This window comes from Dacryopinax primogenitus (genome assembly GCF_000292625.1).
Source record: "Dacryopinax primogenitus strain DJM-731 SS1 chromosome Unknown DACRYscaffold_6, whole genome shotgun sequence".
NCBI lineage: Eukaryota > Fungi > Basidiomycota > Dacrymycetes > Dacrymycetales > Dacrymycetaceae > Dacryopinax > Dacryopinax primogenitus.
In genome coordinates, this window is record NW_024467203.1 from 1250421 (window position 1) to 1274305 (window position 23885).

Sequence of the window (23885 nt, forward strand, 5' to 3'; positions counted from 1 at the left end):
CAAAGGCCTTGCCAGCAAGACGAGAACCCGTTATCTCCGCTGTCGGCGTTAAATTGAGTGGGTAAATTGTCGGCTCCGGCATGTTTACTCCAGTTTAGACCAAAGACGGTCACTTTGTCGATTATTGACCTTGTACATCACTCTCATTACCTGAATGCCTTCAGAGAAGCGCTCGTCACAGAACTGCGACAACGACGAGCGTGCGCACAAGAAACATAAACATCGGAAAGACAAGGGGAAGGATACCGACCGTAACGAGAAGAAGAGAGACAAACGAGAGAGAGCAGCACTCGAAGTTGTAGATGATGATGATGAGGGCGTTTGGGTCGAGAAGAACATAGACGAGGATGGTGCTATAGTGAGTTCTCATATCTATGTGAATGATGGTATGCTGATGCAGCAACAGTCGTTAGTGGCGGACATTCCCAGTGCAGCAGACATGCGACTCAAATCTCACGCTAGCTCCCCACCACCTGTTCCATTACCTCCTTCCACTGCCACGTCTTCCTCTCAACGAGAAGAGTGGATGCTTCCACCACCCTCTTACCAGTCAACTAAGCCCATCGTGCCCTCACCTTTGTCGGCACACCCTGTGCAGGCAGAACTCGAGACCGATGACAACGGCCAAATGACGGAAGGTTATGGCGATGAGGCTACCAGTGGTCGCACATTGGAGGGCGGAGTCGATTTTTTCAGCAGTTTAGGAACAGAACGGAAGAAGAAACCAACGGCTCCCGAACCCGTAAGTCATAAATGCACCTGTTCTAGAGCCAAAGCTGATTGCATGCATCAGCCGAAATACAGTCAACGCGAGCTCAACCCTGACATAAACCCCAGCGCTGCTCCCTTGTCCAAAGAGCGTTCATCCAAGATCGTGCCAGGTGGCCCGGGATCCAGTTGGCGAATGGCGAAACTTCGTCACACCTACGAGGAAGCGGAAGACTCTGGCCGCGATATCGACGAAGTTGCGCTGGAACGGTATGGCAGCGTGGAAGCGTGGCAGGAAGCGAAAGAAGAAAGAAAAATATTGGACGAAAGGAATGATAGGACACGCAATCGTGGAGATCGAGATGTGGACCGAAGGCGAGGCGGCAGGGACGACCGTGACGACAACGACCGAAGGGAACGGTACGGCCGCACCGACATTTCTTCTGGCAGCAGCCGTCCTGCAAGCAGATCAAGTTTTCGTGGTCCCAATGAGTCAAATCCGTCCACACCTGGTGTCCGCACCGCTCAGAGCAGTTCCTTCAACACACCCGCATCTCGTGCGTCCCCGCGTCCGACGTTCATTCCTCGTACCTCTCTACCAGCCGCTCTGACGCCGCCTGTGCGAGTCCAAGCAATATCTGCCTCCGGGTCTGGGGCCGTGCCGACTACAGAAAGCCTCAACAAGCTCCAGGCCAAAGTCCTGCGAGCGAAGCTCATGAACGCCCCCAGTGCTGAGGCGCTGCAGCAGGAGTACGACGCCGCTGTGAGACGGCATGAGGAGGCAAATACCGCTGGAGAAACACGCACTGAGGCGTTGCCGGTCTTCGATGTCCAGGGTCGGCTTTACGATATTGGCAGCGAGTCGGTACTTCCGCCTGGCAATGAACGGAAGCGCAAGCCGCTCGATATCTACGACAGAGAAGGAAATGTGCTACGTGTTAACGATGATGACGACACGCTGTCTCTTGGAGATATGCTACGACAAGAAAAGGCCGCTGCGAAATCCGCCGACGGGGCAGATATGGACGCGGAACTGGCGCGAAAGATTGCCACGGACGCAAAGTTCGAGGATGACTTGGACTATATCGACGACAATGCGGAGAAGCTTGCTCGTAAGCGAATGAGAACTGAAGCAATGAAACGGGCATTTGCGATCGATGACTATGCGCGGACGAAGAAAGCGCTCGATACGTGTCCATTTTGTTTTGGCGAGGACGATTCTGCACCCAAGGCTGGTGTCGTTGCTATGGGCACCAGAGCATACCTTGCTGTACCAGCCTTTGAAGAACTAGTAGATGGGCACTGCTATATCGTGCCTGTACAACATCATCTAAGCATGTTGGAAGCCGAGGAGGAAGTGTGGGACGAAGTGAAGGTGAGTCAGACATGTCTATTTCGCACGAAATCTCACCAGCTTTTCCTGTAGAATTTCATGAAAACGCTTATGCAGATGTACAACGACCAGGGTAAAGCTCCGTTGTTTTGGGAAACGGTGATATCCCTTAAACCCCAGAAACACACGTATATCGAGGTCATTCCGCTTCCCATTTCATCGTGGCAGGATGCACCCGCGTACTTCCGTGAAGCTATTCTTGCATCGGAGTCGGATTGGACGCAGCACAACCCTCTCATTGACTTCAGCAAGCGTCCCGGCGGTTTCCGTCGGATGATGGTGGAAACCTTGCCGTACTTCATGGTTCAATGGGACTACAAGAGCGAGAAAGGTTACGGTCATGTCATTGAGGGTGACAGTGGTGGCGTAGCTGATGAGGATAATGACTATGCCGGGGAAGAGGAAGGGAGGAAGGGTACATTCCCAAGGTTAGTACTCCAGCCGCATTTCAGCCACCGAGGCTTGGGTTGACGTGACCTTAGAAACTTTGCAGCCGAGATCATCGGCAACATGCTGGAACTGGAACCTCGAAAGTGGATGCATCCGAGAAGAGTCGACTACAGTATGAACAGCCAGCGAGCAAAGTCATTCGGGAAGATGTATGCGAAGTATGATTGGACACCCCAATTGCGTGCTGGGTGAACGAAATGTGCACTTGAGCCAGCTTAGCACCCACCCTCAGCTGACAGACACGTGAAGAGATATTACCTTTGTTCAAGAAAATATTGTGGTCGTTTGCATCATACTGTATCATCACGTCGCCTTACACGCTGTATCTTGCGAGGTCAAGTAGGAATTCATACTCATGAGTCCCCTCTTTGTCGGATCTGCCAAGCGATCACCGGTCGGACATCGGGGTATATTCGCGCGGAGGGCTCCCTACCGCCGTCATTCTAGATGTCGCAGCTTTTGTTCTTTGATCACTCCAAGCCAAATGGCTGCTCATTTATTCAACTTTGTGCGTCATCACGACAACCAGGTGACCACAACCTTCATCCAATCACCTGCGGCCAGGTGAACCCCTCAGAAAGGCGATGCTGCGTTTTGACCCCCAATTGGGTACTCGCCAGCTGGTGCTTCGAGAAAGGACCACTCCATAACCTGGATACGAGATGCTCGTCAAACGGAAGTTCCCGACATGGAAGAAAGTGGAACAAGTTTCTTCCCTCTTCTCGGCCACTTTGACCGTCGTTGGCAATCCACGACACAATAGACTGCCTGCTATAACCTTCTTTTACTATTTCCTCCAGTGACACGAATGGTTGACCTCCTATATTAAGCATCAATGCGGTGGTTCAAAGGGACAGTCGGACCATGGGCTTTCAGATTGTGATGATGTGAGTCCTTTAGGGGTGACTCGGGCATATAGCACGTGTGCAAAGAAAATTGCGTGCGCGATCACGCGCTTCATTCAAGTGGCACCGCAAGCCTGGTTCGTTGCGATGCAAGAAGAGAGGGTATTTGCGGAGGATTACAAGAAGTGATCGGTCCCGACGAATAATACACTACACGTTCATAACCGAGACTACACGTTTCATACTGGTTGGGAATACATAGGTAGGGTTGAGAAGACCAGAGACACGTTCAATAAGTGTCTGATCTAATTCAAGAAAAAGCAGTTAGATTGCTAGTAACGAAGTCCGACCGTCTTCGTCAGAACAAGCGGATGCACACCATTCACCAGCGGGAGAGATGACCACGTGTTCTTGGAAATTCAGAATGTGATGCCATCTTTGGTGCTCGGCAGCTCATTGAGAGTCATCACTTTTACTTCTGATCAATACACGGGTCTTCGATTGAGTTCAACCGGGACTCCTCCCATCGGCCATTCTCCCCAAATGGTGCCATCTTTGCATCAACCCGTCCATCTCTATGTAGTAACGTGACCTTCGGATCCCCAAGGTGGCAACGCGCCCAAAGTAAAGTTTAAAGTTTATTTCCCCACATTTCGGAGAGGGACAGCGTCTCCTTCAATTTTGATCCCCCAACGCCCTGAAGAAATAACAGTCTCACCTGACGTCAAGGGCCTTTGGGCAGAACGAAATGAAACCCCTCCTTCCGCCGTAAGCGGGCAGGCAAAGCCGTAGTAAAGCCGAAGCCTCCGCATTAGGCTGGAAAGCTGTATGACCCCGCCCTGCGCCACAATGGGCGGTAAACGTGCTCCGTAACTCTTGCAAGACTCACCCTTGCGCTTGGTTGCTGGGGCTGGCAGTATACAGTGACGAAAGGAGAGGTGCATCCACCAAAACCTCTGACGTCGCTTGCGCCCTGTAAAAGTCAGATGTTAGTTCCTTTAGTGCCGTGCCCTGCACGTGCTCACGGCAAGCTTGCCGACACGGAAGGAACGCGGCATGCGGGGTTGAGGGTTTGGTGGAACACAAGCTGGGATGCACTTGCAGATGACCCAAGCAAAATAAACCCAAAAGCGCAGCCCCAATCCACAGACTTTTCTCCGCCAGGGAGAATCCAGGGATCGAAAGTACTCCCCCACCAGACCTGAGGTCATCCCCACTGTTCCAGACTCGATTTTCCGGCAGTTTGCCTGCCGATGTGCTCCGCATTCGCGGGCCATTTGGGAGTCGAGCTCCCATCGCGGATCCACCTCTTCGGGCGAGAGCGCCCGTGTCTCGCGCATCGTTCTCATCACGAATCGTCGGGATATCGGCAATGCACATGTGCCTGGGCCAGCTCTTGTAGGTCGGGTGACCTCCTCGTACCGGCTGAACTCTCAGTACAATATGACCGGGAGGATAGGGTCGTGCCGCGGGAGGATGGGGGCCGAGGAGTGGTGGGGAGGCGGTGCTACATTAATTCTTGGCTCCTCCCCACCTTTCCAAGCTCGTAATATCCTCGGACGACTTGCTTGGCCGATCTGCGAAGAGAAGATCAGGAAGACTGCAAGCGACTTGCCCATCCCAGCTCGCTGGAATATGGCAGGATTGCTTAAGGTGATGTGATGTGATGATGGCGATGAGCGGCTCGTGCGCCATCGGAGTGCAAGATTGGCCCTTTTCCCCCTAATTGGGAACGCCCGACTCACCTTGTGATGGCACTGCATAACACCGGGTTCGCAGCATATAACCTTGCGAATACCGCCCGCCTAGCCGCAAATAATGTCGATGCGTATAAGATAGATGCGGCTACCCCTTAGAAATTCCTTCTTGGGTCAGAACGAGCTAAACAGGCCAATAAGCGCCCCTCGCTGGCCCACGCCCCCGGCCCACATCACTCAGCATCACCGTCCCAGTGAGGGGCAAGCATCAGCGCGCAGGCCTGATGGCGTGAAAAGAGACAATATTGACAGCGCGTGTTATACATACGCATAGGTGGTATGAAGAAGCCAAGCACACGCGTTTCCGGCCTGGTCGGCAGGAAGGGGCACGGGATTACGAGGGGATGGGGTTGGTACGGTGCGGTGGAATGTTGATGAAGGGCCGGTGCCGGTGGGATATAAAGCCCTGAGGTGCGGGGTGCAGAGGTTTGTTACCGCACCTCCCTCTCCCGCTTACCTTTGCCTCCTCTCCCCAACCTTGTTGTCAGCTCGTGCTCTCTCCTCCGTCAGCCGCTCCCGAATCAATTGTTTCTCGCCTAATCATCTCGGTCTCGTTCATAATACTGCTCGCCCACAAATCCCCTCCCCCCTCAACAAGCATTTCTCCCCCTTCATCTACCAATAAGCGCTCGCACCCAGTTTCTCCACCTCCAGCTTTCGAATATACCCCATCGTGCGTCCCCCGCGTTTTCCGCACGGAAATGGTTACTGAACACCAGCAGATGAGCAACCCCGCCCAGACTGCGCCTGCTCAGTCCAAGCCGACGAGTGCGCCCCCGCCCGCTGCTGTGAGCTTTTTTTTGTCGCACCCCTTCGCCCCTTCGTCTCTACCCCCGCCGATCCTTCGGGTTTCCATCGTGTGCCCGGTTTATTTTTATCTACGCCCCGTTTCTTCTTCCCCCTTCCTCTGTCTCTGCTATTCGCACATCTTCTTTCATTCCCACTAACGCTAACAACTTTGCAGAAACCCGCTGCCCCAAAGCCAGCTAAGCCTATCCCGATCCCCAACGGCACTGCCCTTCTCAACGGGGGTACCGGCATCTCCAAGCCTCGCCGCACGGCACGGTCTGAGGACGGACGGTTCGGGCGCTCGGAGGAGGAGGAACGCAGGGGAAGGAGCAGGGACGTCAGACCACTGCGATGATGTGACCCCAACGCGGTTCGCGTCGCACGCGCCACAAGTCTGCTCGCTGCCTGCTGGATGGGAACGTGCCTCTGGAGGCGGCTGGGTGCGTACGCTGGAGTGACGCGAACGGGATGGGACGGTCAGTGACGAAAAAGAAAATTCTGTCATCTCATGCTTTTTTCACCCATTACTTTCTACTCGACGCGACGAGGCATGCATGCACCCTCATCCATTCCTTTAATCCCTCATTCACACTTTCATGTACTCGTACGCGCGGCGCTGTATCCCCACTAACTGGTCCCAGCTGCATTCATCGAATGATGCACACATATTCCAATTTCCCTCTCGGATCCGAGCGGGCTGCGACGCACGCCCACCCTTGCAAGGGGCAGGTGACAGCTCTACACAAAGCAAAGACGGATCAAGGTGAACGTGTCCCCACCCCACGCGCACGAAGCACCTTTTAGTGCGCCTGAGCTAACGTAAGATGGGCCAACTCGCCAACGTGCCAATTTTTTCGAAAGGCCAAAATTACCGGCTGACTACCAGGAATAACCTCATCCCGCGATCTGTTGTATAGTTCCACCTCGATGTACCCTCAGTGTTCCCGAAAATATGACAGGTGACCCTTCCCTTTCATTCCCCCCTGGTCCCAAAAAAAGCGTTGAAGGCAAGGTACCGCAGCGGCCCTCGTGGGTCTGTCTCAGGTCCCGTTCCGCCGAAAAAGCGGGGGTGGCTCAGCTCGGAAGACCTTCTCATTGGCTAACGGACCTTCGGAGGCAGGGAAGACCGATAGAAGCCGGGGAGGAAGCGTGAGGCTGTGCAATATTAGTGCCGCGTGGGGAAGGGAGCGGAGTTTGACCGAATAGGAATCAGCGTCTATATTTGCTCCCTTATCAACCGTCGTACCATATTGCGGAGCGCCGTACAGTCGTTGGATACTGGACTGATATCTTCATCTACATCTTGCTTGACTTTGGACATTCATTGCTTGATTTCATACATCTACTTTATTTACAGAAGCTACGGGAAATCTAGAGTGCCTCGTGCTCGAACGAACGTGATATCTAGTCAGCAAGGCACGCACCGCGTGGTTACTCGTATCTATCAAGACAGTGACAACAGTGCAACTCTCTACAGCACATCAACACCAACAACCACTTTTCTGGTCCCAAGCGCCCATCATGCCCTCCGACAAGGCAGAATACATGCCCTTGCAGCCTACCGATACTTCACCGGAGAACTCTGACGGTCCCGACTTGCAAGACGATGCTCCGTACACTCCCAGCGCTCAGAAACACGCACTCGTGCTCCCCCCTCTTCTCTTAATCGCTTTCCTCGCCGCACTGGGATCGACGATGCTGAACGTCTCCCTCCTTCCCCTTGCACTCTCTGCGCTCCAATCACAGCGTTCCGCCCCCCCTCGTTGGCCCGAACCGACGTACGAACCGAACAAAGTCATCGGTCTGGAAAAGGCGCCCGACTTGCTTGGTGCGCCGAAGGAGTTCTCACAGACTGTGCCGTGGCACTACAAGAATGGAAGCAGGGTGGATGTCAATGTCGTCTTTCCGAGTGTGGTAGCGCACCTGAATGCGAGCGATGCAGAGAGGGTGTATAGCGAGCACAGTGCTGGGAGGAGCAAGAAATTTGTGTTGACTAGGGAGGTGCGCAGGCTGTTTTGCATCATCACATTTCGTCCCCATCTATCAGGTGGATTCACAGAACTGACGCACGAGCAGAACTCAATGTTGCTCCAGTACACGAACCTCGACCCCACCAAGCACACGTGTACGATTGTCGGTTTCCGACCCTCGTCCGACCTCACCGTTCCCCGCCCCTACACCGCAGAGGGGGAAATCAACGTGATCGAAGTGTGGAACCTCACGCGCACCGGCTCGGGCCTCCTGGACCCTCAGACACTGTCATACAACCACCGCCCTCCGAGGGGGAACTATATCGGCAACATCGATTTCCGAATGAGTCCCAATAGCACAACGAACAAGTTTCTTTGCCCGGTTGGCGAGGCGGACGGGACGGGTATAGTTAGTGTCGAGTTTAGATGCCAGAGATGGGAGTGCAAGGTCGAGTTGGATATGTTGCTCGAACAAGATGGAGCGCCCCGATTGGGCTTTGAGTTGGCACAGTGGAACGAGGAGAAGTGAACGCGGAGGATCTACAGCACGATGGAGGGTAGAATAGTAGAAGGACACATCTGTTTACGTATCTTGGACTGGGATTTCCACCCTTCATGTCTTATTCCCTTGATGACCTTTTGTGTACATTCACGACTATATTGAATATGTTCCAACATGGAATCAACTATCTTTAGTTCAGCACGTGCGTGTTACCGCCGATCTAGAGGACAGGGCGTGGTGATGACCACCCTCCTCGTCGCTTCAGTATATCCGTGCTCGTCCCGCCTAATCTCTGGTGTCCTCAATGTCACGTTCACGTCCCACACCCCCAAGCTGTGCCCTTTAGAAAGCTCGACTGTCCTCATCCCCTCAAACTCAGGCACATACTCGCCATCCTTTGACCACTTAATCTCTAGCCCGGGCACAGGAGCGACCTCAAGACTAATCCTCCTGGCTAACTTGGGCGTACAAGTAACGATAACGTCGTCGATCAGGTCAACACGGGCGAGGAGTCGCATCCAGAGCTCCTCTTTGCAAACGGAACAGAAGTTGGAAGTTGTCACTTGCCGCATGAGGCAGCCTTCGTTCGTCGGGCGGTAGGAGGTGACGTTCCAGTGTTTTGGCTTGCCAATGAGGTCGTATGGCGGCTCGTCTGAGTAGGTAGGGAATGCGCCGATGAAGCCTTCGCTGGTGTTGAACCTGAGAGGAATAAGTAAGAAAACTGGGGTAGGGGAATGCCACGCACTCATCCTCATTCCCATACTCGAACAGCTCGACGTTGCATAACTGTGCTTCCCCTTCCTGACCAACGTAAGTCAGTGCAAACTCGAGCAAGTGATCTCCTGCGGCCAGCCCACTTGGACCGCCAATATTCGGGATGTCGTAGAACCACCGGTCCATCCCAATGTCCGGTTTCGGCAACCAGGGCAGACTGTGGCCGTCGAGTCGAACGATGAGATCGGAGACACGGGGAACACCGGACAGGGAGAAACGCAATAGAGCACGAGGGAAGAGGCCGGTGGTAGTGAATGTCGTGCTCCAAGGTGTCGTAGAATTAAGCATCGTCCCTATGAGTCCCGTTGTTTTTAGTAACCAACAAGTCAGAATGCGTACGTACATGCATAGTCCAGCAGCGGAAGGGCATTAAGCTCCGCTCGGATGCGTTCGGGTACGCTAAGCCAGTGGGCCCATGAGAGGTTTACGAAGGAAGGTGCCGCGTTCACACCAAAATACCCGCCGCCGTCGTACTCCTCTCCGACATCGATAATCGAGTGCCCTAGCTCATGTCTGCCTCAGTAAATAACATCAGTATTGTATTGAGTGATGTGGATGAATCATACCGAAGTACTAGGGGGCCATTGACGAAGGAAGACGTAATGGTGCTGCAGCCGGTGAGCGATCTGGCTGCGGGCATAGACTTGACCCTACGTGAATTCGCCCCCCAAACCTCCATAGTACGGCGAGTTTCCTTGAGCGAAATATTAGCCTCATGGCAATACCCACAGAAAATTTATTTACCAAGTAGAATGGGGTAATCGCACTGCCTACCCATGGAACGACAAGCTGCCCTTGCTACCTCAGGATACGCATAATACAGTCCCCGCAGCTCAGTCCCAGGTCGGTACAGACCGAAAATGGTGCTGGCAGCACATCAGGCATTGTCATAGAATATATCATATCGACCGACTCTTTCGGCATCCCAGATGTGCCAACGCCACTCTACATTCGTGTGAGCGCAATCTAAGTTAAATAACAGAGACTACATACCTCGCGACTGGGGACGAACCCCGCCCACCAATTCACCAATCCTTTTACGCTTCCAAAAGCCTCCTCTTCTCGTACACCTACCGCATCCACCAGCGTCTGAGCGTCAGCAAAGAATTTGTTTTCTTCCGATACGGTATCTGCAAGAGTTGCGTGAGCGATTCGTGAGAAAATGGAGGGACGGGAAGGGACAGACATCCATCAGAAAGGAAAAGCAAGTTGACACGATTTTCAGATGGCCCTGACGTCTGAAGAGGGCGCACATCCAGCCTTGGAGCTCGGGGAGACGACGTAGTCGATGTTGGAACCGGAAAGACGATCTGCTGTTCTCCAGCGAAGTCTGGTGAACCTCCAAAGGCCGACATGCATTCTTGCTGTGCCGCCTCCCAAGCAGCCTGATAATCGATCGCCCACACTGTCACAATATCCTTGTGCATCTTGCCCTCAATACCCCACTCTGCCTGCTTTACCTCCAATAACGCGGATTCTTTGCCCTCTCCTACACGCTTGTGCGTTGCTGTGACATCAAGAGCGATCGGCCTGCATGATCCTGATGAGCGCTCGAGCGTAAGATGGACGACGCGATGTGGAGCGCCGGAAATCAGCACATCATCCGACTTGGCTAGAACGCGGACAGCAGCAAAAAAGATACATAAGAAAGCGGGGAATGCAAGCATCATTAGGCCGCTGTCGGAGACCACGACATGGATGGGAGTGACCCTGACTACAATGACGTAACCTGGAACCTGAAACTATTACGTATACTAGACATCACTGTCAGTATCAGCTCGTTCACTGTACCAATACCGTCCTTGTTGACCAGATGTATCGGTCGTCTGAAAACGGGCTGGACGGAGGAGTCACGAGCAGCAAATAATCATTCATCCCATTCCCCTGACCAAGAATAACTCCTACACGTCCATATCGATGTCCCCTTTCACCCAAATATAATAGTACGTATACATTGATGTATATGCTTATCGTACAGCCTTGCAGTTTGTATTGAGCGAAGTCCCATAGAAGGGATCGTCCAGTTCATCGAGAACACCTACCTGACACGTTCATCGCGTTCATGACCCAATCTCTAATAATCTCCCATTTCTCCCATCCTCGTTGACCAGTGAGACCCAATGTGACGATAAGGAAATGTGCGAGTCCAACAGCGACCAGGAAGGCGACGAACGACGCGAGGGAGTAGCCCTTCTGCCCGCTTTCTGCTTTGACGTCTTGTTTCCCCGAAGAGAGCTTCGATAGCGGAGAATACACCTCTTCGATCACTGCTGGCTCGCGCTTCTCGTTTGCAGAAGTGGTGTCTTCATCCACCATCCTGAACAGGCCCGCGTTGAGGTCGAACGCAAGATTCGCTTCCTCTACTAGCGCTCTCTTCAGTGTCTCGTCGTTCCCCACACCTTCGTCCATGCCTGCCCGGAACCACTGCTTGATCTTCTGCATTTCTGAGAGGTCGGCTTGCCCAGCCCCAACGAACAGGGGCGGGAAGGAGAAAAATGCGAGTCCGGGTATAGGTCCGTCTTCATTTCCCGCGGAAGAATCAGATGCGAGGGATAGTTTTCTCGCTAGCCGACGCTTGATGATCTGACCACCGCTGAGGTCGCCCAGGTAGCGTACATAGGCGTGCGCAAGCAGCCTCTCCGGAGTCTCTTCGCTTACGCGCTTGAGCCGCTCGACATACTCCTGCAGCGGTTTGGGGGGAGAACGGAGCAGGGAGGCCGGGATAGGGTGAGATTTCCACTCAGGGGTACCCAGGAGGAAGGAGATGTCGGCTTCTAATGGAGGAGCGCGGGAGAGGAGGGATGGGTGGTATGTAGGGCCGAGAACCGTATTGTTAGAGTTCAAAGAGAGGCCAGATTCAAGAGCACTGTTTGCACGAAAGTCGGAATCGGTAACGTACTACACACAGTGAAGGAGATAAGAGGGCAACGTACTCATATATATACCACAGTGCGACACACCATTTGGCATACTCCTCTCTCCCCAACTCCCCCTTCGCAAGTCGTGCGGCACCAGGCGAATGCTCAACAGATTCGTGTGCTCGCCTAGTGCCTTCGCGGAGAAGCGATGATATAGACCACGAATAGTCAAGCGTGGACAGGGGCTGACCCGGCGCGGGTTCGAACGAAGGCGTCGCAGGTGGAGAAGGCGACGGGTTAATAACAGTAGATGGTGTGAGTTGGGGAGGAGGAAGCATTGCTGAACAAGTGTAGATAGTAGGAACGATCGGCGGCCTGAGGGGGGATTAACAAGTAAAAGTTCATTATTAGACTATGACAGGGCTTTATAGTGCGAATTACGGTCAGGAGGAGGAGGAGGACCACGGCGAGGTTGCCTAGTAATTACGCGTCGGTTGTCAATATATCAGCGGCAGTGCATCGGCCGCCGATACGCCCCCTTTTCCGGTCCATCCACACAATATTGTTGACAGTCCGAAAAGGCCGATATTATTCCCTTGGCTGGTCTCAATGTCACAGATTAATTAACAACCCCTGAATAATGGGCACATTATCTTATCTTAGCTTCCTTTTCAAGACTATCCACCTTCATATGTCCAACGTGACCCCGTTACGCATCTCGACTAGTCCAGGTATTTGCACCTACGCGGCTGTCGGATTCCTGGCCACCTCCTTTTCCCGGATAGACGCAATGCGATGAATGGTAACTGTGTCAGTTGACACGTAGTTCGAAGAAAGGGTCAGCATTGGATCACGGACATCTGGGGGCTGCTTGAAAGGCGAATTACATTTGACGGAGCGGTACCAAGGAGAGGTGCAAACCTTCGCAACTATATCAAGCATGTGAGATGCCCGATTCCATAATGCCCGTGAGTATTTGGTGTTCTACCCATGTCGGTTTCTGCTCGCCTCTGACAACAGGCAGATTCCATACTCTTCTGCTGAGCCACCTGGATTCTTCGGTCCGGGTAGCACCGTTGCAATGGAAACCAACATACTCCCTGTCTCAGCTGCTTATATCCTTTTCAGTGTCCCGCCCGTTCATCGCCAGCGCACCCTCCTCTCAGAAGTAATGGGTCATATATATATGACCGTGGATGCTTTTTCAATCCTGGTCAGGAAGACTCAAGATGACTATACCAAGAGCGGGTAATCGATGCAGTAAGTTGTACCCTCCGCAGTTACCAAGTTGGACTGATAACACGTGGTACTAGCGCGGCGCCAGCAGCATCTCTGATCGCCTCTTTAAGGCAAGCAGTTTCAGGGAGACGTTCTCCAGGAAGACCCAATACCCGCCCGAAGCGCATCTATCGATCCCTCTGTACGCTGTGAACCGAACGATGGGTATTGGCAGTTAGAGGCAAGCGTTCTGGCCCACAAGAATCATGACTGAAGAAAGGCAGTGCTATGTGTTACCGTTCGTCTCCCTTTTTACAGACGCGATAAATGGCTGGCTACTAGTAATCGGTGTCATTCAAGCGACAACACGACCACTTTCCCAGATGGTATGGGTCATATACTCCCTGTCGCTGGAACAACATTACTCACCCGCCTCCCAAAGGGGTGCGTACTTGTTTCAGATCCCTTGATACTGGGAGTAGATGTCAAACATATCATATTTTTCAGTCATGTAGGTTGTTATTTGGGCATCCCCATGCGATTATTGACACCTTGCAGTTCCAATCTGTTCATGGCACTCCCTGGAGATGCCTTGATTTTATGGCGAATATTGGCTCTATTTCAGCAACGGAGAACAAGTGAGATTGTTATTTCATATGTCATTACAACGAGATACCCCGGTTGATGTTCGACAGTTCGTTTTTGCATTGATGGGGTTCTATTCCTGTAAGGCGTCTACGTTTATCTGGCTGACATGCGCTTAAGCCCTTCCCTTGTTTTAGCCATCAGGATGGTACAGTTCTCATTGAACTTTGGTGTTCACTTGTAACGGAATCTGCAGGCAGACCTGCTCATCATCATTTTCTACACGGGATCCCAATCTCAAGGTTGTCTCCCCACCCGACGTTTCGGGTTGCTGGAGTATCCTTGACTGGGCACAATCGGGAGCACTTCCATGTTGACCTGAAGAGAGTACTGACGAGCACTTTGAGTCTGTTCCCATCTGGATTCATACTTCAAGGTTCAAATGTTCGTTTTGATTGTGACTTATGCTGAGCTGTTTCATAGCTACACTGCTCTTTCTTACGCTATATAACCCACATACCAGAAGAAATAAGGGTCAACCAATTCCTCAACCTCTTCTCCGCATTTTGTAGATTGAAGTCAGCACTTCCTTTATCATCTGGCTAGGTATGCCATGCCAATGGGAGTATAGCACATATATGGGTTAACCCCCACAGCGGTTTTTGTTGTCAACATAGCTACATCTGCGGTCTTTGTGAACCGTCCAGCATTGACGTCTCTTGGTATTCCGTAAGTAGAGTTCAAGTTCATGAACGTCTTCTCATCATTGTTCATGGACAGCATTACAATAGGCTTTCAGGCAGTCTGTGTCAGCGAATACGCTAGTTTGAGAATCGCCCCGCTAACAAATTCTCTAGCCCTGTCGCTTGTATCTGCACTTGAAATCAAGCCACCTGTCTGACGGCGCCGCCGATGAAGCAGACCTGCAATCGAGTACGTCTGTAAATGCAGTAACAACGTAGATGCCCACAGCATTATCGACGTGGTCATCGGCACGTTCGACTACAGCTTCTCATACTCTGAGTCGTCGAAAATGGCTCTCCCCGACGGCCCCAGGAGTTGACGAATTAAATCCGAACAGCCACCAAGAAGTGCCTGCGGTACTACAAATTCTGGAAGAAGAATAGGCAAGCTGTACATAATACGCCAGATTGCGTTTGAATCTAAACCTTCTAAACCTCTTCACAGAGTAGCATTCCTGACCCAGATTAGACGTTACGAAGGCGATTGGGCTCCAGGATGAATTAGCAACGATCGAATGTCTGATCTAACAACATAGAAGATGATTGTACCCTCCTCCACTTGACAACCCGCAGGAGTTTTCTTCCTGGAGTAGGCGCCCACGGGCTCAGTTTTCTCGAATCGTTTTCCATCGATCGATATCTGGCACCTCGTGGGTTGCTTCTTGACCATGTGAAAATGTGGAGCATTTCCGTCAAGGTATATCTAACTGCAAACTCCGCCTGATTCACACTTCTGAAAACCAACTTATCTTTCCGCTCAGGCGCAAATAGAATGATAATACAGGTACATTGGCCAGCGATTAATGTCTCACACAGTGCATAGCAACCCAAGACTTCATTCTCGGCACGATTTGCGCCGCGAGTTACGGCACAGAAAGGCACCGGATCACCGGCAACTGCTTCTTCCGGTTACTTACTTAGTTCCGTTCTCTCTTCCCGTCGAATTCTTACACAGGCTACAAACCCTGTACTGATGAAACAGAAAATAACAAAAGGCAGTCTGGCTTTAGTTGGGTCCCAGTTGTCCCTTTCCTTTCCTCCCTTGGATTTCTCTGGTTCCGGCACTTTTTTCTCACTATGCTGACCGTCAAACTCTCGTCGCTCCTTACTGTCCTCGCGCTTTCACTACTCGGAGATGCCGCAACACCGACAGCTCGCCAGTTTACGAATGGGGAACGATTTGTGAGAGGGCTGGGCCCCGCCAAGCCCCGCCGGTTCTATGACACAACTGGACCGCACCGTCCGTCTGGCTGTCGTTCAACTTTCTTGATGGTATTAACCTACTTCTGCAGGCGCCAGACGGTCGGCCACACCAGTTACCTCTTTGTAAGAGTGCTCGTCTGCAGAAGTTTAAGATACTCATTTGTCGCCACTATACAGGCATGTTGGTATCTTCCCGGCCGGCGCTCTCCCAGATAGCAGCTCTCTTCTTGGGTACATTGCAACTGGGGAGCCTGCTGTAGGAAGTCCCGTACAAGTCACAACCGACTCCAGCCAGGCGACTTTCTTGACATATGAGATGCCTGCGGATCCTTCGGGCTTTCGAACGATCTATATTGTGAGCTTCTAGCGCGCTGTTGCCTGACCTCGAACTATGAATTGATACTCTTTTTGAGCCGAACCCCTTGCCTTCGTACCTTTCAGCGTGCTCCACCTCATCGATTGCTGCCGCAATGACCTTGTCTTCTACTAATCGCAAGTAAGTCACCCGGTCGATGATTACGCATGAAACACTGACATGCTCGAAGTGGTGAAGCGATGTGCTTCGCCAGCACAGCCAGTGTGTAGCTCCTGAGTGCCTTCCTCTGCATTCGCTGACTTTGACAACAAGCGCCCGCTAATGTCCCTCCAAGTGGGCCCGAGGAAGGCAATTTCGCAGCCTGGGAATCAACAATTGTGGGTGTCGTTGACGCCTTGCAACATACCAACTGATCAGGTTTGAATATGGTAGTACACTGTCGATCCAGTGACAGGTGCAATCACAGCTCGATGGACCAATCCAGATGGTTCTGTTGTGATCCCGACTTTTATCTGGGTTGGCTCGTCCCTTTTCATCACGGCGAACCCAGCAGGTTTCAGGGTCACAGTGGGAGGTGGATCCATAGTCGTCAGTTTTATCTCACTTCATATCATTTTTGATGTGCTGACAAGTTATTAGTCGCTGTTCTTCACCTCCCTCTGAGGTGAAGATGATGTCTCCACTGCTTGGAAATCAAGGGACATCGGACACTTCAAAGACTTTTCTTAAAAACCAAAACCCCTTTTCATCAATAGCCTAGTAGTGTTCATATTAGATTGTTGTTCACTCACGTCGCAAGACCTTTGCTTCCCTTGATCAGCGACAGTATGGGTTCTAGCCAATCAGTCACAAACAGTTGTCCTGACGACCAGATATTGAAGATATACTGTCGTTGTGTACTGTTGTATCCATGCGAGTCATATGAGTGCACTCTGGTCGCCATACATCACGATCGAATAATCTCCCCATGTTCTCTGACCGCACTTTCCCGTGCTACACTCCCTCTCACCACCCGCTCAATTTCCACATTGAGCGCCCAGCACCATGCATCCCGCTCAAGCTTGCTCCTCGCCCTGCAAATCAGTATCCGGTTCTTATCCTTCAGCGCCGGGATATGGCCCGGTAATGGGTCAGCCCCATACTCTACATGCGCGGCAGCGATTGCCTCCTCGGGAGGTTTGGCTACTGGCCGGCTGTCCACGTTCGTATCTCGATACCAGAGGATGAACGTTGTGTCCTCGTCGCTGTCCCGGGCTTCGAAGCCGTCCTGATAATATCGCGTGATGAAGTGGCCCTGTTGTTCGTCCCTGCTTGGGGGCATGGTGGCGACTACGGATTGACCCGAGTAGACGTAAGCGTCGGCGAGTGGGATAGAGGAGATCATTCGGTAGGCAGAGGTGATCGAGCGGGTCAGTTGAAACTGCATCAAGTGGCCTCGCACAAGAATGTGATACACATGTCTGCGAGGTGTTAGCGATATTGAAAGATTCTGAGAGAGAAACCCACTTGAACTCCTTTCGATACCCAGTCTTTTGAAACAGTCGACCAGCTTTGATGATCGCGCGGCAACCATCAATTACACACCAATGCCAATACCACGGCAACAGAGTTGACCCTGCATCTGGATCAACGGGCTCCTTCGGGCGAGGATACCAACCAACGGCGGTAGGGGGACGCAGCACGCCATCACGTCGCTCCTCCACGCCGTATGTCACGTCCATCTCGAACCTAGCCCACACATGATGTTGTCTAGTCCAATAACATGCGAGCGCCTTGAGATGGTTCATCCATTCGCTAGCATTCTTGCGTGTGTGTGCTTCCAGTCGAAACACTTGCCCTGAGCGCATCACAACCTCGAACGAGCGCTTCACGCATAGATGATGTTTGGTCTGCTTTGGGGCTACACCCAGGTTTTCGCCATTTACCGTGTCCAGATCGTCCGCTTGCTCGCGATATGATTCATGTTCCCAGCCTTCGAGGATATCCGGGATGTTGCCTTCTTGTTGAGAAACATCTTCTGTCTTGGAGAGCGTGGTCTCGGCCCAACGGATGATGTGGATATCCCGGAGATCGATATATTCATCAGTGACGAGAATGTTTTCTCCCTGACGAGCGGTGTCTTCCGCTCTAAATTTCGCCCATGCAGACTTGCGCTGCTTGTCCGTTTGACCGTCTGGTGGAAGACTCGGTGGTGCCGGGGGTCGCACACGATGCTGAGGCATAAACATGAGGTTCCCATCCTGCGTCGCCACATACACGCGCTTGCGATTGATGCGCGAGGTCAACACGGTGTACCGATGCAGGTAACCCTCTATTGCAGGCGGTTCAGTGAGCGTCGCACCGTTTGCCAGTACAACCTTCGTCGGATAGTGCTCCGCAAGCCTGAGCTCAAGATGTGTCGTCTTCCTGACCTGCCGAAGAACCATCCCATTGAGCACCTCCCATGGACGTAGGCGACCGTTCACGTCCGCGCTGAGCCAGACCCAGTCGAGGTTGAGTTCATTACGCCAGCAAAGCTCCGCTTTGCCCCCTTCCTTGAGAGCGCGCTGCATGAGCGCCTTATAGTCGTGCACGGTGAGCAGACTCTCGAGGCATGTCTCCAGTATCTCTTTGCGAGTGAGGCTGAGGGGATCCAGTGGGGGCACAAAAATTCGCACGCGGGTGTCCACTCCCGGAACCTTCACATCAACATGCTTAGGGATCTCCCCACCCATATGCCGCCAGAGCTTCCACATCCAATCGATTGATCGTGTGCGAGACTTGTGCTTGAGAATGAAGATGTTGGTTCCTGTGCTGGCGAAGTGGAACATTGCCCGAGATGTCATGGATTCTGCAGGGGTGGGCGCACAGGTGAGGCAGAAGGTGAAGTCCGTCGCGGAATAAAGCGACAGGTTGGTGGATGAAGAGTTGAGTGGAATGACAAAAGCTAAGCGCTTGTGGCCTCTAAGCTTGGCAACACCGGGGAAATTCTGCACTTTTCTGTCACGCTTGTGTTGAAGGCAAAGTAGAGTACGACATACATAGTCTTCATAAATCTCGATCCGCCTCTTTGCCCGTCCTCGCCATACAACCAACCTCTCAGCCCAGTCTTCTCCCATGGCTTCTGCATGACGTCTTGCCGCCTCCTCGTCAAATAGTCGGGGCAAGTCCTCGCTGCGCGTGTACAGAGCTCTAAGAAGCATGCGATCTCGCATAACGACATCCCGGAGTTCGTCCGTTTCTTCCTCAGCCAAGGTTGCTGCGGCCGCTACAGAAGACCCAGCGGAGGTACCGGCCATCTGAGAACCGCGACGTTGGAGAACCTCAGAAGGGGAAACTGGGGGGATATCCTGCTCCTCGACCTGCGTTTCCGATGCTGCGTATTGAATTGTCGAGTGACGTTCAACCGTTGGCGAAAGACTGGGGAAAGTAACGCTCTTCCCGCGTTTCTTGGTCTTGGTCTTCCTTCCGCTGCTCAGTGCAGATCTGAGAGTCTGGAGTCTATGCAAACTAGGCCGGATTATGCCCCCCGTTCCGACAGCTTGATATCTGGGACCGTTCTCTGTAGCGGACCCCAATAGAGGACTAGTTGAGGAAGTAGCAGAATGCTGGGTTATCTGCCTACTGGCAGGCGAGGCATCTTCAGAGTCTTGTTGATCCTCCAAAAAGGGTGGGTGAGGTAGGCCGTCAACAGGAAGCGATTTTGGCGGTTCGGAGGCTGAGATCGGTGTGCTGTGATGATGATCTTGCTCGGTGTATATCGACCCCAGTGGATGATCGTATAGTTCCGGGGCCTTTCCCCTTCCTTTCCCGTGTTCTGAAATGCCTGTGGTGGAAAATTCGGCATCGGATGTCGTCGGATGGACTCTGAGTGTCTTGAGCCCGCCTTCGGCATCGCTTTGCGTTCCCGTCTGAGCTCCAACAGCCAGCTGTTCATCGATCACTTCCCAGAGCTCCTTTCCCACCTCGAACGTCCTTCCCACCCACTCCAATTCTTCCTTTTTCTTCCCCCTTCCCTTTTTCTTCCGCTGTCGTTGTCCTCGGTGGTCTGAACGTGCCCACCCGCTGGACTCCCCAGTGAGGAATGCCCATCTCTCTAGAAACTTCCTTCCCAGTTCGCCTTCCCAACCCTCCCATGTCCCTCCCAGTTCCATAAACCTGTCCCTGAGGCGTCTCCGCTCGTCTTCTTCATCTTGCTCACTGATCATGCTCCCTGTACGGCCCATTCCAAGGTGCCAGTGCCAGTGCGCTTGTGCTACAGCGGGCAACGCGGATGAAACGGGCATCTGGCCGATGAATATCCTTCGAAGTGCACGGGAGTGATCGAACGAAATCGATTTGAGCGAGGGGGAAGGAGATGTCCCCGAGAAGGGATTAGATGGGCCTGCAGCAGGTGCATGGCATGTCGAATGTGGTGAAGTGTGTGCAGCACAAGCTGGATTCGGGAGGTCGCTTGGGTTGACTAGAAGATTTGAAGAATAAGATGTTTTTCTGCCTTTGAACATATTGCGTAGAAGTTGTAGAGTGGAGAATAATGTTTGATGGGTATAGAAGAGAATAAGAATAGGTTTCAAACACTTCATACATCGGATGCGATTTGCGGTGGTTGTAAGGGACGCGCCGCCGATCACTCTGACGTAGGAACACGTGCTTCACAAGACATCCACCCCACAGAGGAGTCATCCACCCCACAGAGGAGTCATCCACCCCACAGAGGAGTCATCTGTCTATTTCTGTTCAGCGTAGTCCTCACCGGCTATCCTGTAAGCACCTGCTCCCCTTCCCCATTCTCCTGCTTTCCTTCCCCAATCTTCCCTCGCTCCCCATACATATTGTTCCTTAATCCTAGGTGGCTCCACCTTCACACCCCGGCGCGTCGGCCGCTCATTCGCAGCTTCGTATCCAAAGTCCGCGTCTGGGTCTTCTCTTGGTCTACGAGGTGTACGTAGAACAGAATCACTGGACGAAGTAGTACCAGGGGTCGCTGTCTCCCAGCGACGGGCTTCCCTGTCCGTAGGAGTCCACATCTCTTTCTGCTGAGCCGCACTGGCTAGTTCGTGTATTCGCGACACCGCCCTCGCATATGCAAACGGTTCCTCTTCGCCCGTGAAAATGCTCAGCGGCTTGAGCATCACCCCTGCGGAAGGCGGGATATCTCGAACCGGAAATTGCCCCTGGTCAAGGTCGTAGGATGCGATGTTTGGACGGAAGCCTTCGGCTGACTGCTGCAGGCCTTCAGTGAAGGATTCGGCTATGAGGAGCTCGTCGTTCGTGTGGATCTCTTCAGGTGAATCGGAGCCAGAGGCAGAGGCAGAGAAAGCGTCAGGGAAGAACAGATCATCTGGCTTCGCAGCTGCCAGTCTGTTTGGAATGAGTGAGAGCATCGCAAGGACAAGCAAGCAATGCTTACCCAATCACTCGACACCGACATTCCCAGCACGCATCGAGAAGACTAATGAACCTGCGAGCCTCGTTCTTCTTCCCAATCGGAAATACGGGGATGTCCTGAATCGCAAGTGTATGATAGGCGCTTGCGATGCTGATATAGTCAGCAGGACCGAGTTCTTGCTCGCATAGTTGAGAAAAAAGGTATGCGGGCCACACCAGCAACCGCCCAAGGTACATTCAGGGGTCTCCCAAACACCGTGAGTGTCTCTGACTGCCCCTCTGCACCCCCTGCTGCGTCTCGCACCGCCTCCATGAATACAGCTTCTGCTCCAGGTTCGTCGTGGACGAACCAGGTGCTGCCACCAGCAGAGGGGGCTCGTACTCGACGCCAGTCGCGCTCTTCCCGCATCACAGGAACCGGGCAGCGTGCTTGCAGTGCATGCACGAAAGGTTCCAGTCGTTCACGCTGGACGCCGTTCGAGTACAAGTCCGATGGAAGCTTGTTGGATGTGCCGATTACCTATAGGTAGTGTTAGGCCACCGATATAAAGATGCCAAAATGAGTATTCTACCACTCCGCCCATGCGCCAATACCAACTGAGGACATCGCATAATAAACCAGCACTCGAGACGTCCCGCAATTGGATCTCGTCAAAGAAAAGCAGCCAGTGGTTCGTCACCAATCGACGAGCGATCTCATGGCTATGCTTGGTTCGACTTGTCTGTACATTCCCCAGCCTGTCGTACTGGAATCGGTGCCAATAAGTCGCCTCCAGGAATCACGCAGTGCTGTGTCCCATCGACGCGGTTCCACAGGTTGACGAAGATCTGGCGCACCGGAGGAACGGCGTTTCGATTCCCCCCAAACTCCACGGTATATCTCTAGGACCAAGTGGGAATAGTGTTTTCGTGACTTGTACGCGGTGGGAAGACTGTCGTAGAATAGCTGCATGAGGAACGATTTGCCCGTGCCAGCGGGCCCGATGAGGAGTATTCCCTATGTCCCACATCATTAGCAAGACCGGAGGAGAGAGAAGAGCAGTTACATACTCTAGGTGTATCTAGGTTGGCCAGGGCTTCTGCATGCGTCTGGATTCGGGATATCGAGCGGGTATCGGTAGAAACGTTGGTAGGCTCCCCGGGTTTTACGGTCCACCACGGTTCCTCATTGTTTTTGCTTTCCGGTGGTACCATTTCGTCACGGGGAAGAAGCGACAAAGATGGCACGTAATCCTCTAGATCTTTCCTAAGCTGTCGCAGCTGTTGGAATGCATGTGAGCTTGCCCAGTACGGAACATGAACCGCCCAACCTCCATGATGACACGAATCTGCTCGTCATGTGATTGAATTACGCCTTGAGCTACAAGACTCCTGTAGACGTCAAGCAAGTCTGTTGACTGAATGCTAGTGTCCGAGGCAGAAGAAGAGAGCGCTCGACCACAGCGCAGTGCTCGAAGAGAGGAATAGTGCCGCCAGGGTTTGAGAGCACATCGCGAGTGCCAGAGAACAGCCATTCCACAGCAGGTATGATTACAACAGCCCAATGATTCCGCAGCCCAGAAATCTAAGGCTAGGGAAAATATACAATGAAGCAACTCATGAAGATGGTGTCCAGCGAAACACAGTCAAAGGAGCACCAGAATCGAGGAAATCTCGGCTCCGGGTTTTTTGACCTCATCAGCACGTGCAGGGTCTGCCGGACGCGTCGCGGGTCTCACTAAAGTTGTGGCTTCTGCATTCCGGTCGCGTCTGACATTATCGCTTTTTTACTACTTTTCACCCGATTGTTCTCGGCACATTCCTCGCGCGATGGCTCCTGCGACTCGTTCTCGTTCTTCTGTTAAACAAAACCAGGAGAACATTGCGCCCAAGGAAAGCAACGCAGTTGAAAAGCCTGCCGAGAAGCCAACTGAGAAGCTAGAAGAGAAACCTAGCGAGAAACTTGCAAAGAAACAATCGAAAAGGAAAAGCCACTAAACCTCTTGCATCTGAGACTGAACCCCCAGCAAAGAAGGCTAAAGCCCAAGATGAACAGACACCCCAGCTAGTAAGTTCCTTACTCTCCTGTTGACTACCTTGCTCACCTGATCTACTCGCAGCTCGGCGATGACCTCCCGGCACAATACCGTATCTGGGCGCCGTATATCAAAGAGAACTGGGGTGACGACGAAGATGCGAAGCCGATGATTCTCAAGTTAGCTCCTTCCCGCGGCACCGGACGTCATCTGTGGGGTTCGTTCCACTTCCACGCGGTGGAGGGTATCATGCGGGGTGGTGCACCTCCGACGCGCGTTGTGGATACCTGGAACTTCGAATGGAGAGGTAACGAGACTGGCGAAGGGGGCATCATCTGCAAATGGGAAGAAGACGAGGTCCTGAACGGGAGCATCGTTTTCCTCGGTGATGG

At 52.7% G+C, this 23885-nt stretch overlaps 8 protein-coding genes across 8 annotated transcripts; 4 read left to right on the forward strand and 4 right to left on the reverse strand.

Moving 5' to 3' along the window:
* Positions 1-154: 154 nt before the first annotated feature.
* On the forward strand, positions 155-2743 carry DACRYDRAFT_78259 (uncharacterized protein; the record flags this gene model as incomplete). Its single annotated transcript, XM_040776326.1, has 4 exons — positions 155-358; positions 407-2083; positions 2135-2529; positions 2584-2743. The coding sequence occupies 4 exons, from the start codon at positions 155-157 to the stop codon at positions 2741-2743; spliced, it is 2436 nt and encodes an 811-aa protein (XP_040630239.1).
* A 2872-nt stretch (positions 2744-5615) lies between these two features.
* On the forward strand, positions 5616-6622 carry DACRYDRAFT_21542 (uncharacterized protein). The gene is made up of 3 exons (XM_040772437.1): positions 5616-5826; positions 5876-5941; positions 6118-6622. The coding sequence occupies exons 2-3, from the start codon at positions 5876-5878 to the stop codon at positions 6295-6297; spliced, it is 246 nt and encodes an 81-aa protein (XP_040630240.1). The 5' UTR covers positions 5616-5826; the 3' UTR covers positions 6298-6622.
* Positions 6623-7300: 678 nt separating this feature from the next.
* Positions 7301-8518, forward strand: DACRYDRAFT_99613 (uncharacterized protein). The gene is made up of 2 exons (XM_040777608.1): positions 7301-7943; positions 8019-8518. Exons 1-2 carry the CDS (start codon positions 7464-7466, stop codon positions 8439-8441), a joined length of 903 nt encoding a protein of 300 aa, XP_040630241.1. The 5' UTR covers positions 7301-7463; the 3' UTR covers positions 8442-8518.
* A 105-nt stretch (positions 8519-8623) lies between these two features.
* On the reverse strand, positions 8624-10661 carry DACRYDRAFT_78262 (uncharacterized protein; the record flags this gene model as incomplete). Its single annotated transcript, XM_040776327.1, has 9 exons — positions 10375-10661; positions 10182-10318; positions 10102-10133; positions 9933-10054; positions 9843-9882; positions 9755-9796; positions 9532-9701; positions 9160-9481; positions 8624-9113 (listed from the first exon to the last, which is right to left on the reverse strand). Exons 1-9 carry the CDS (start codon positions 10613-10615, stop codon positions 8624-8626), a joined length of 1596 nt encoding a protein of 531 aa, XP_040630242.1. The 5' UTR covers positions 10616-10661.
* Positions 10662-11133: 472 nt separating this feature from the next.
* DACRYDRAFT_21544 (heme oxygenase-like protein) lies at positions 11134-12368 on the reverse strand. The gene is made up of 2 exons (XM_040772438.1): positions 12149-12368; positions 11134-12086 (listed from the first exon to the last, which is right to left on the reverse strand). The coding sequence occupies exons 1-2, from the start codon at positions 12149-12151 to the stop codon at positions 11214-11216; spliced, it is 876 nt and encodes a 291-aa protein (XP_040630243.1). The 5' UTR covers positions 12152-12368; the 3' UTR covers positions 11134-11213.
* A 377-nt stretch (positions 12369-12745) lies between these two features.
* DACRYDRAFT_21545 (uncharacterized protein) lies at positions 12746-16842 on the forward strand. Its single transcript, XM_040772439.1, has 21 exons — positions 12746-13014; positions 13071-13306; positions 13360-13505; positions 13549-13661; positions 13823-13902; positions 13960-13990; positions 14047-14057; positions 14106-14285; positions 14333-14455; positions 14506-14578; positions 14630-14657; positions 14707-14976; positions 15038-15289; positions 15354-15832; positions 15885-15918; positions 15973-16150; positions 16209-16291; positions 16341-16372; positions 16424-16488; positions 16544-16699; positions 16751-16842. The coding sequence occupies exons 14-21, from the start codon at positions 15670-15672 to the stop codon at positions 16772-16774; spliced, it is 735 nt and encodes a 244-aa protein (XP_040630244.1). The 5' UTR covers positions 12746-13014; positions 13071-13306; positions 13360-13505; positions 13549-13661; positions 13823-13902; positions 13960-13990; positions 14047-14057; positions 14106-14285; positions 14333-14455; positions 14506-14578; positions 14630-14657; positions 14707-14976; positions 15038-15289; positions 15354-15669; the 3' UTR covers positions 16775-16842.
* A 175-nt stretch (positions 16843-17017) lies between these two features.
* DACRYDRAFT_78267 (uncharacterized protein) lies at positions 17018-19431 on the reverse strand. Its single transcript, XM_040776328.1, has 4 exons — positions 19132-19431; positions 18124-19080; positions 17618-18000; positions 17018-17571 (listed from the first exon to the last, which is right to left on the reverse strand). Exons 1-4 carry the CDS (start codon positions 19387-19389, stop codon positions 17058-17060), a joined length of 2112 nt encoding a protein of 703 aa, XP_040630245.1. The 5' UTR covers positions 19390-19431; the 3' UTR covers positions 17018-17057.
* A 1386-nt stretch (positions 19432-20817) lies between these two features.
* DACRYDRAFT_88299 (uncharacterized protein) lies at positions 20818-23234 on the reverse strand (the record flags this gene model as incomplete). Its single annotated transcript, XM_040776843.1, has 8 exons — positions 20818-21451; positions 21501-21658; positions 21714-21998; positions 22051-22180; positions 22207-22475; positions 22529-22738; positions 22789-22882; positions 23197-23234. The coding sequence occupies 8 exons, from the start codon at positions 23232-23234 to the stop codon at positions 20818-20820; spliced, it is 1818 nt and encodes a 605-aa protein (XP_040630246.1).
* Between the last annotated feature and the right edge of the window lie 651 nt (positions 23235-23885).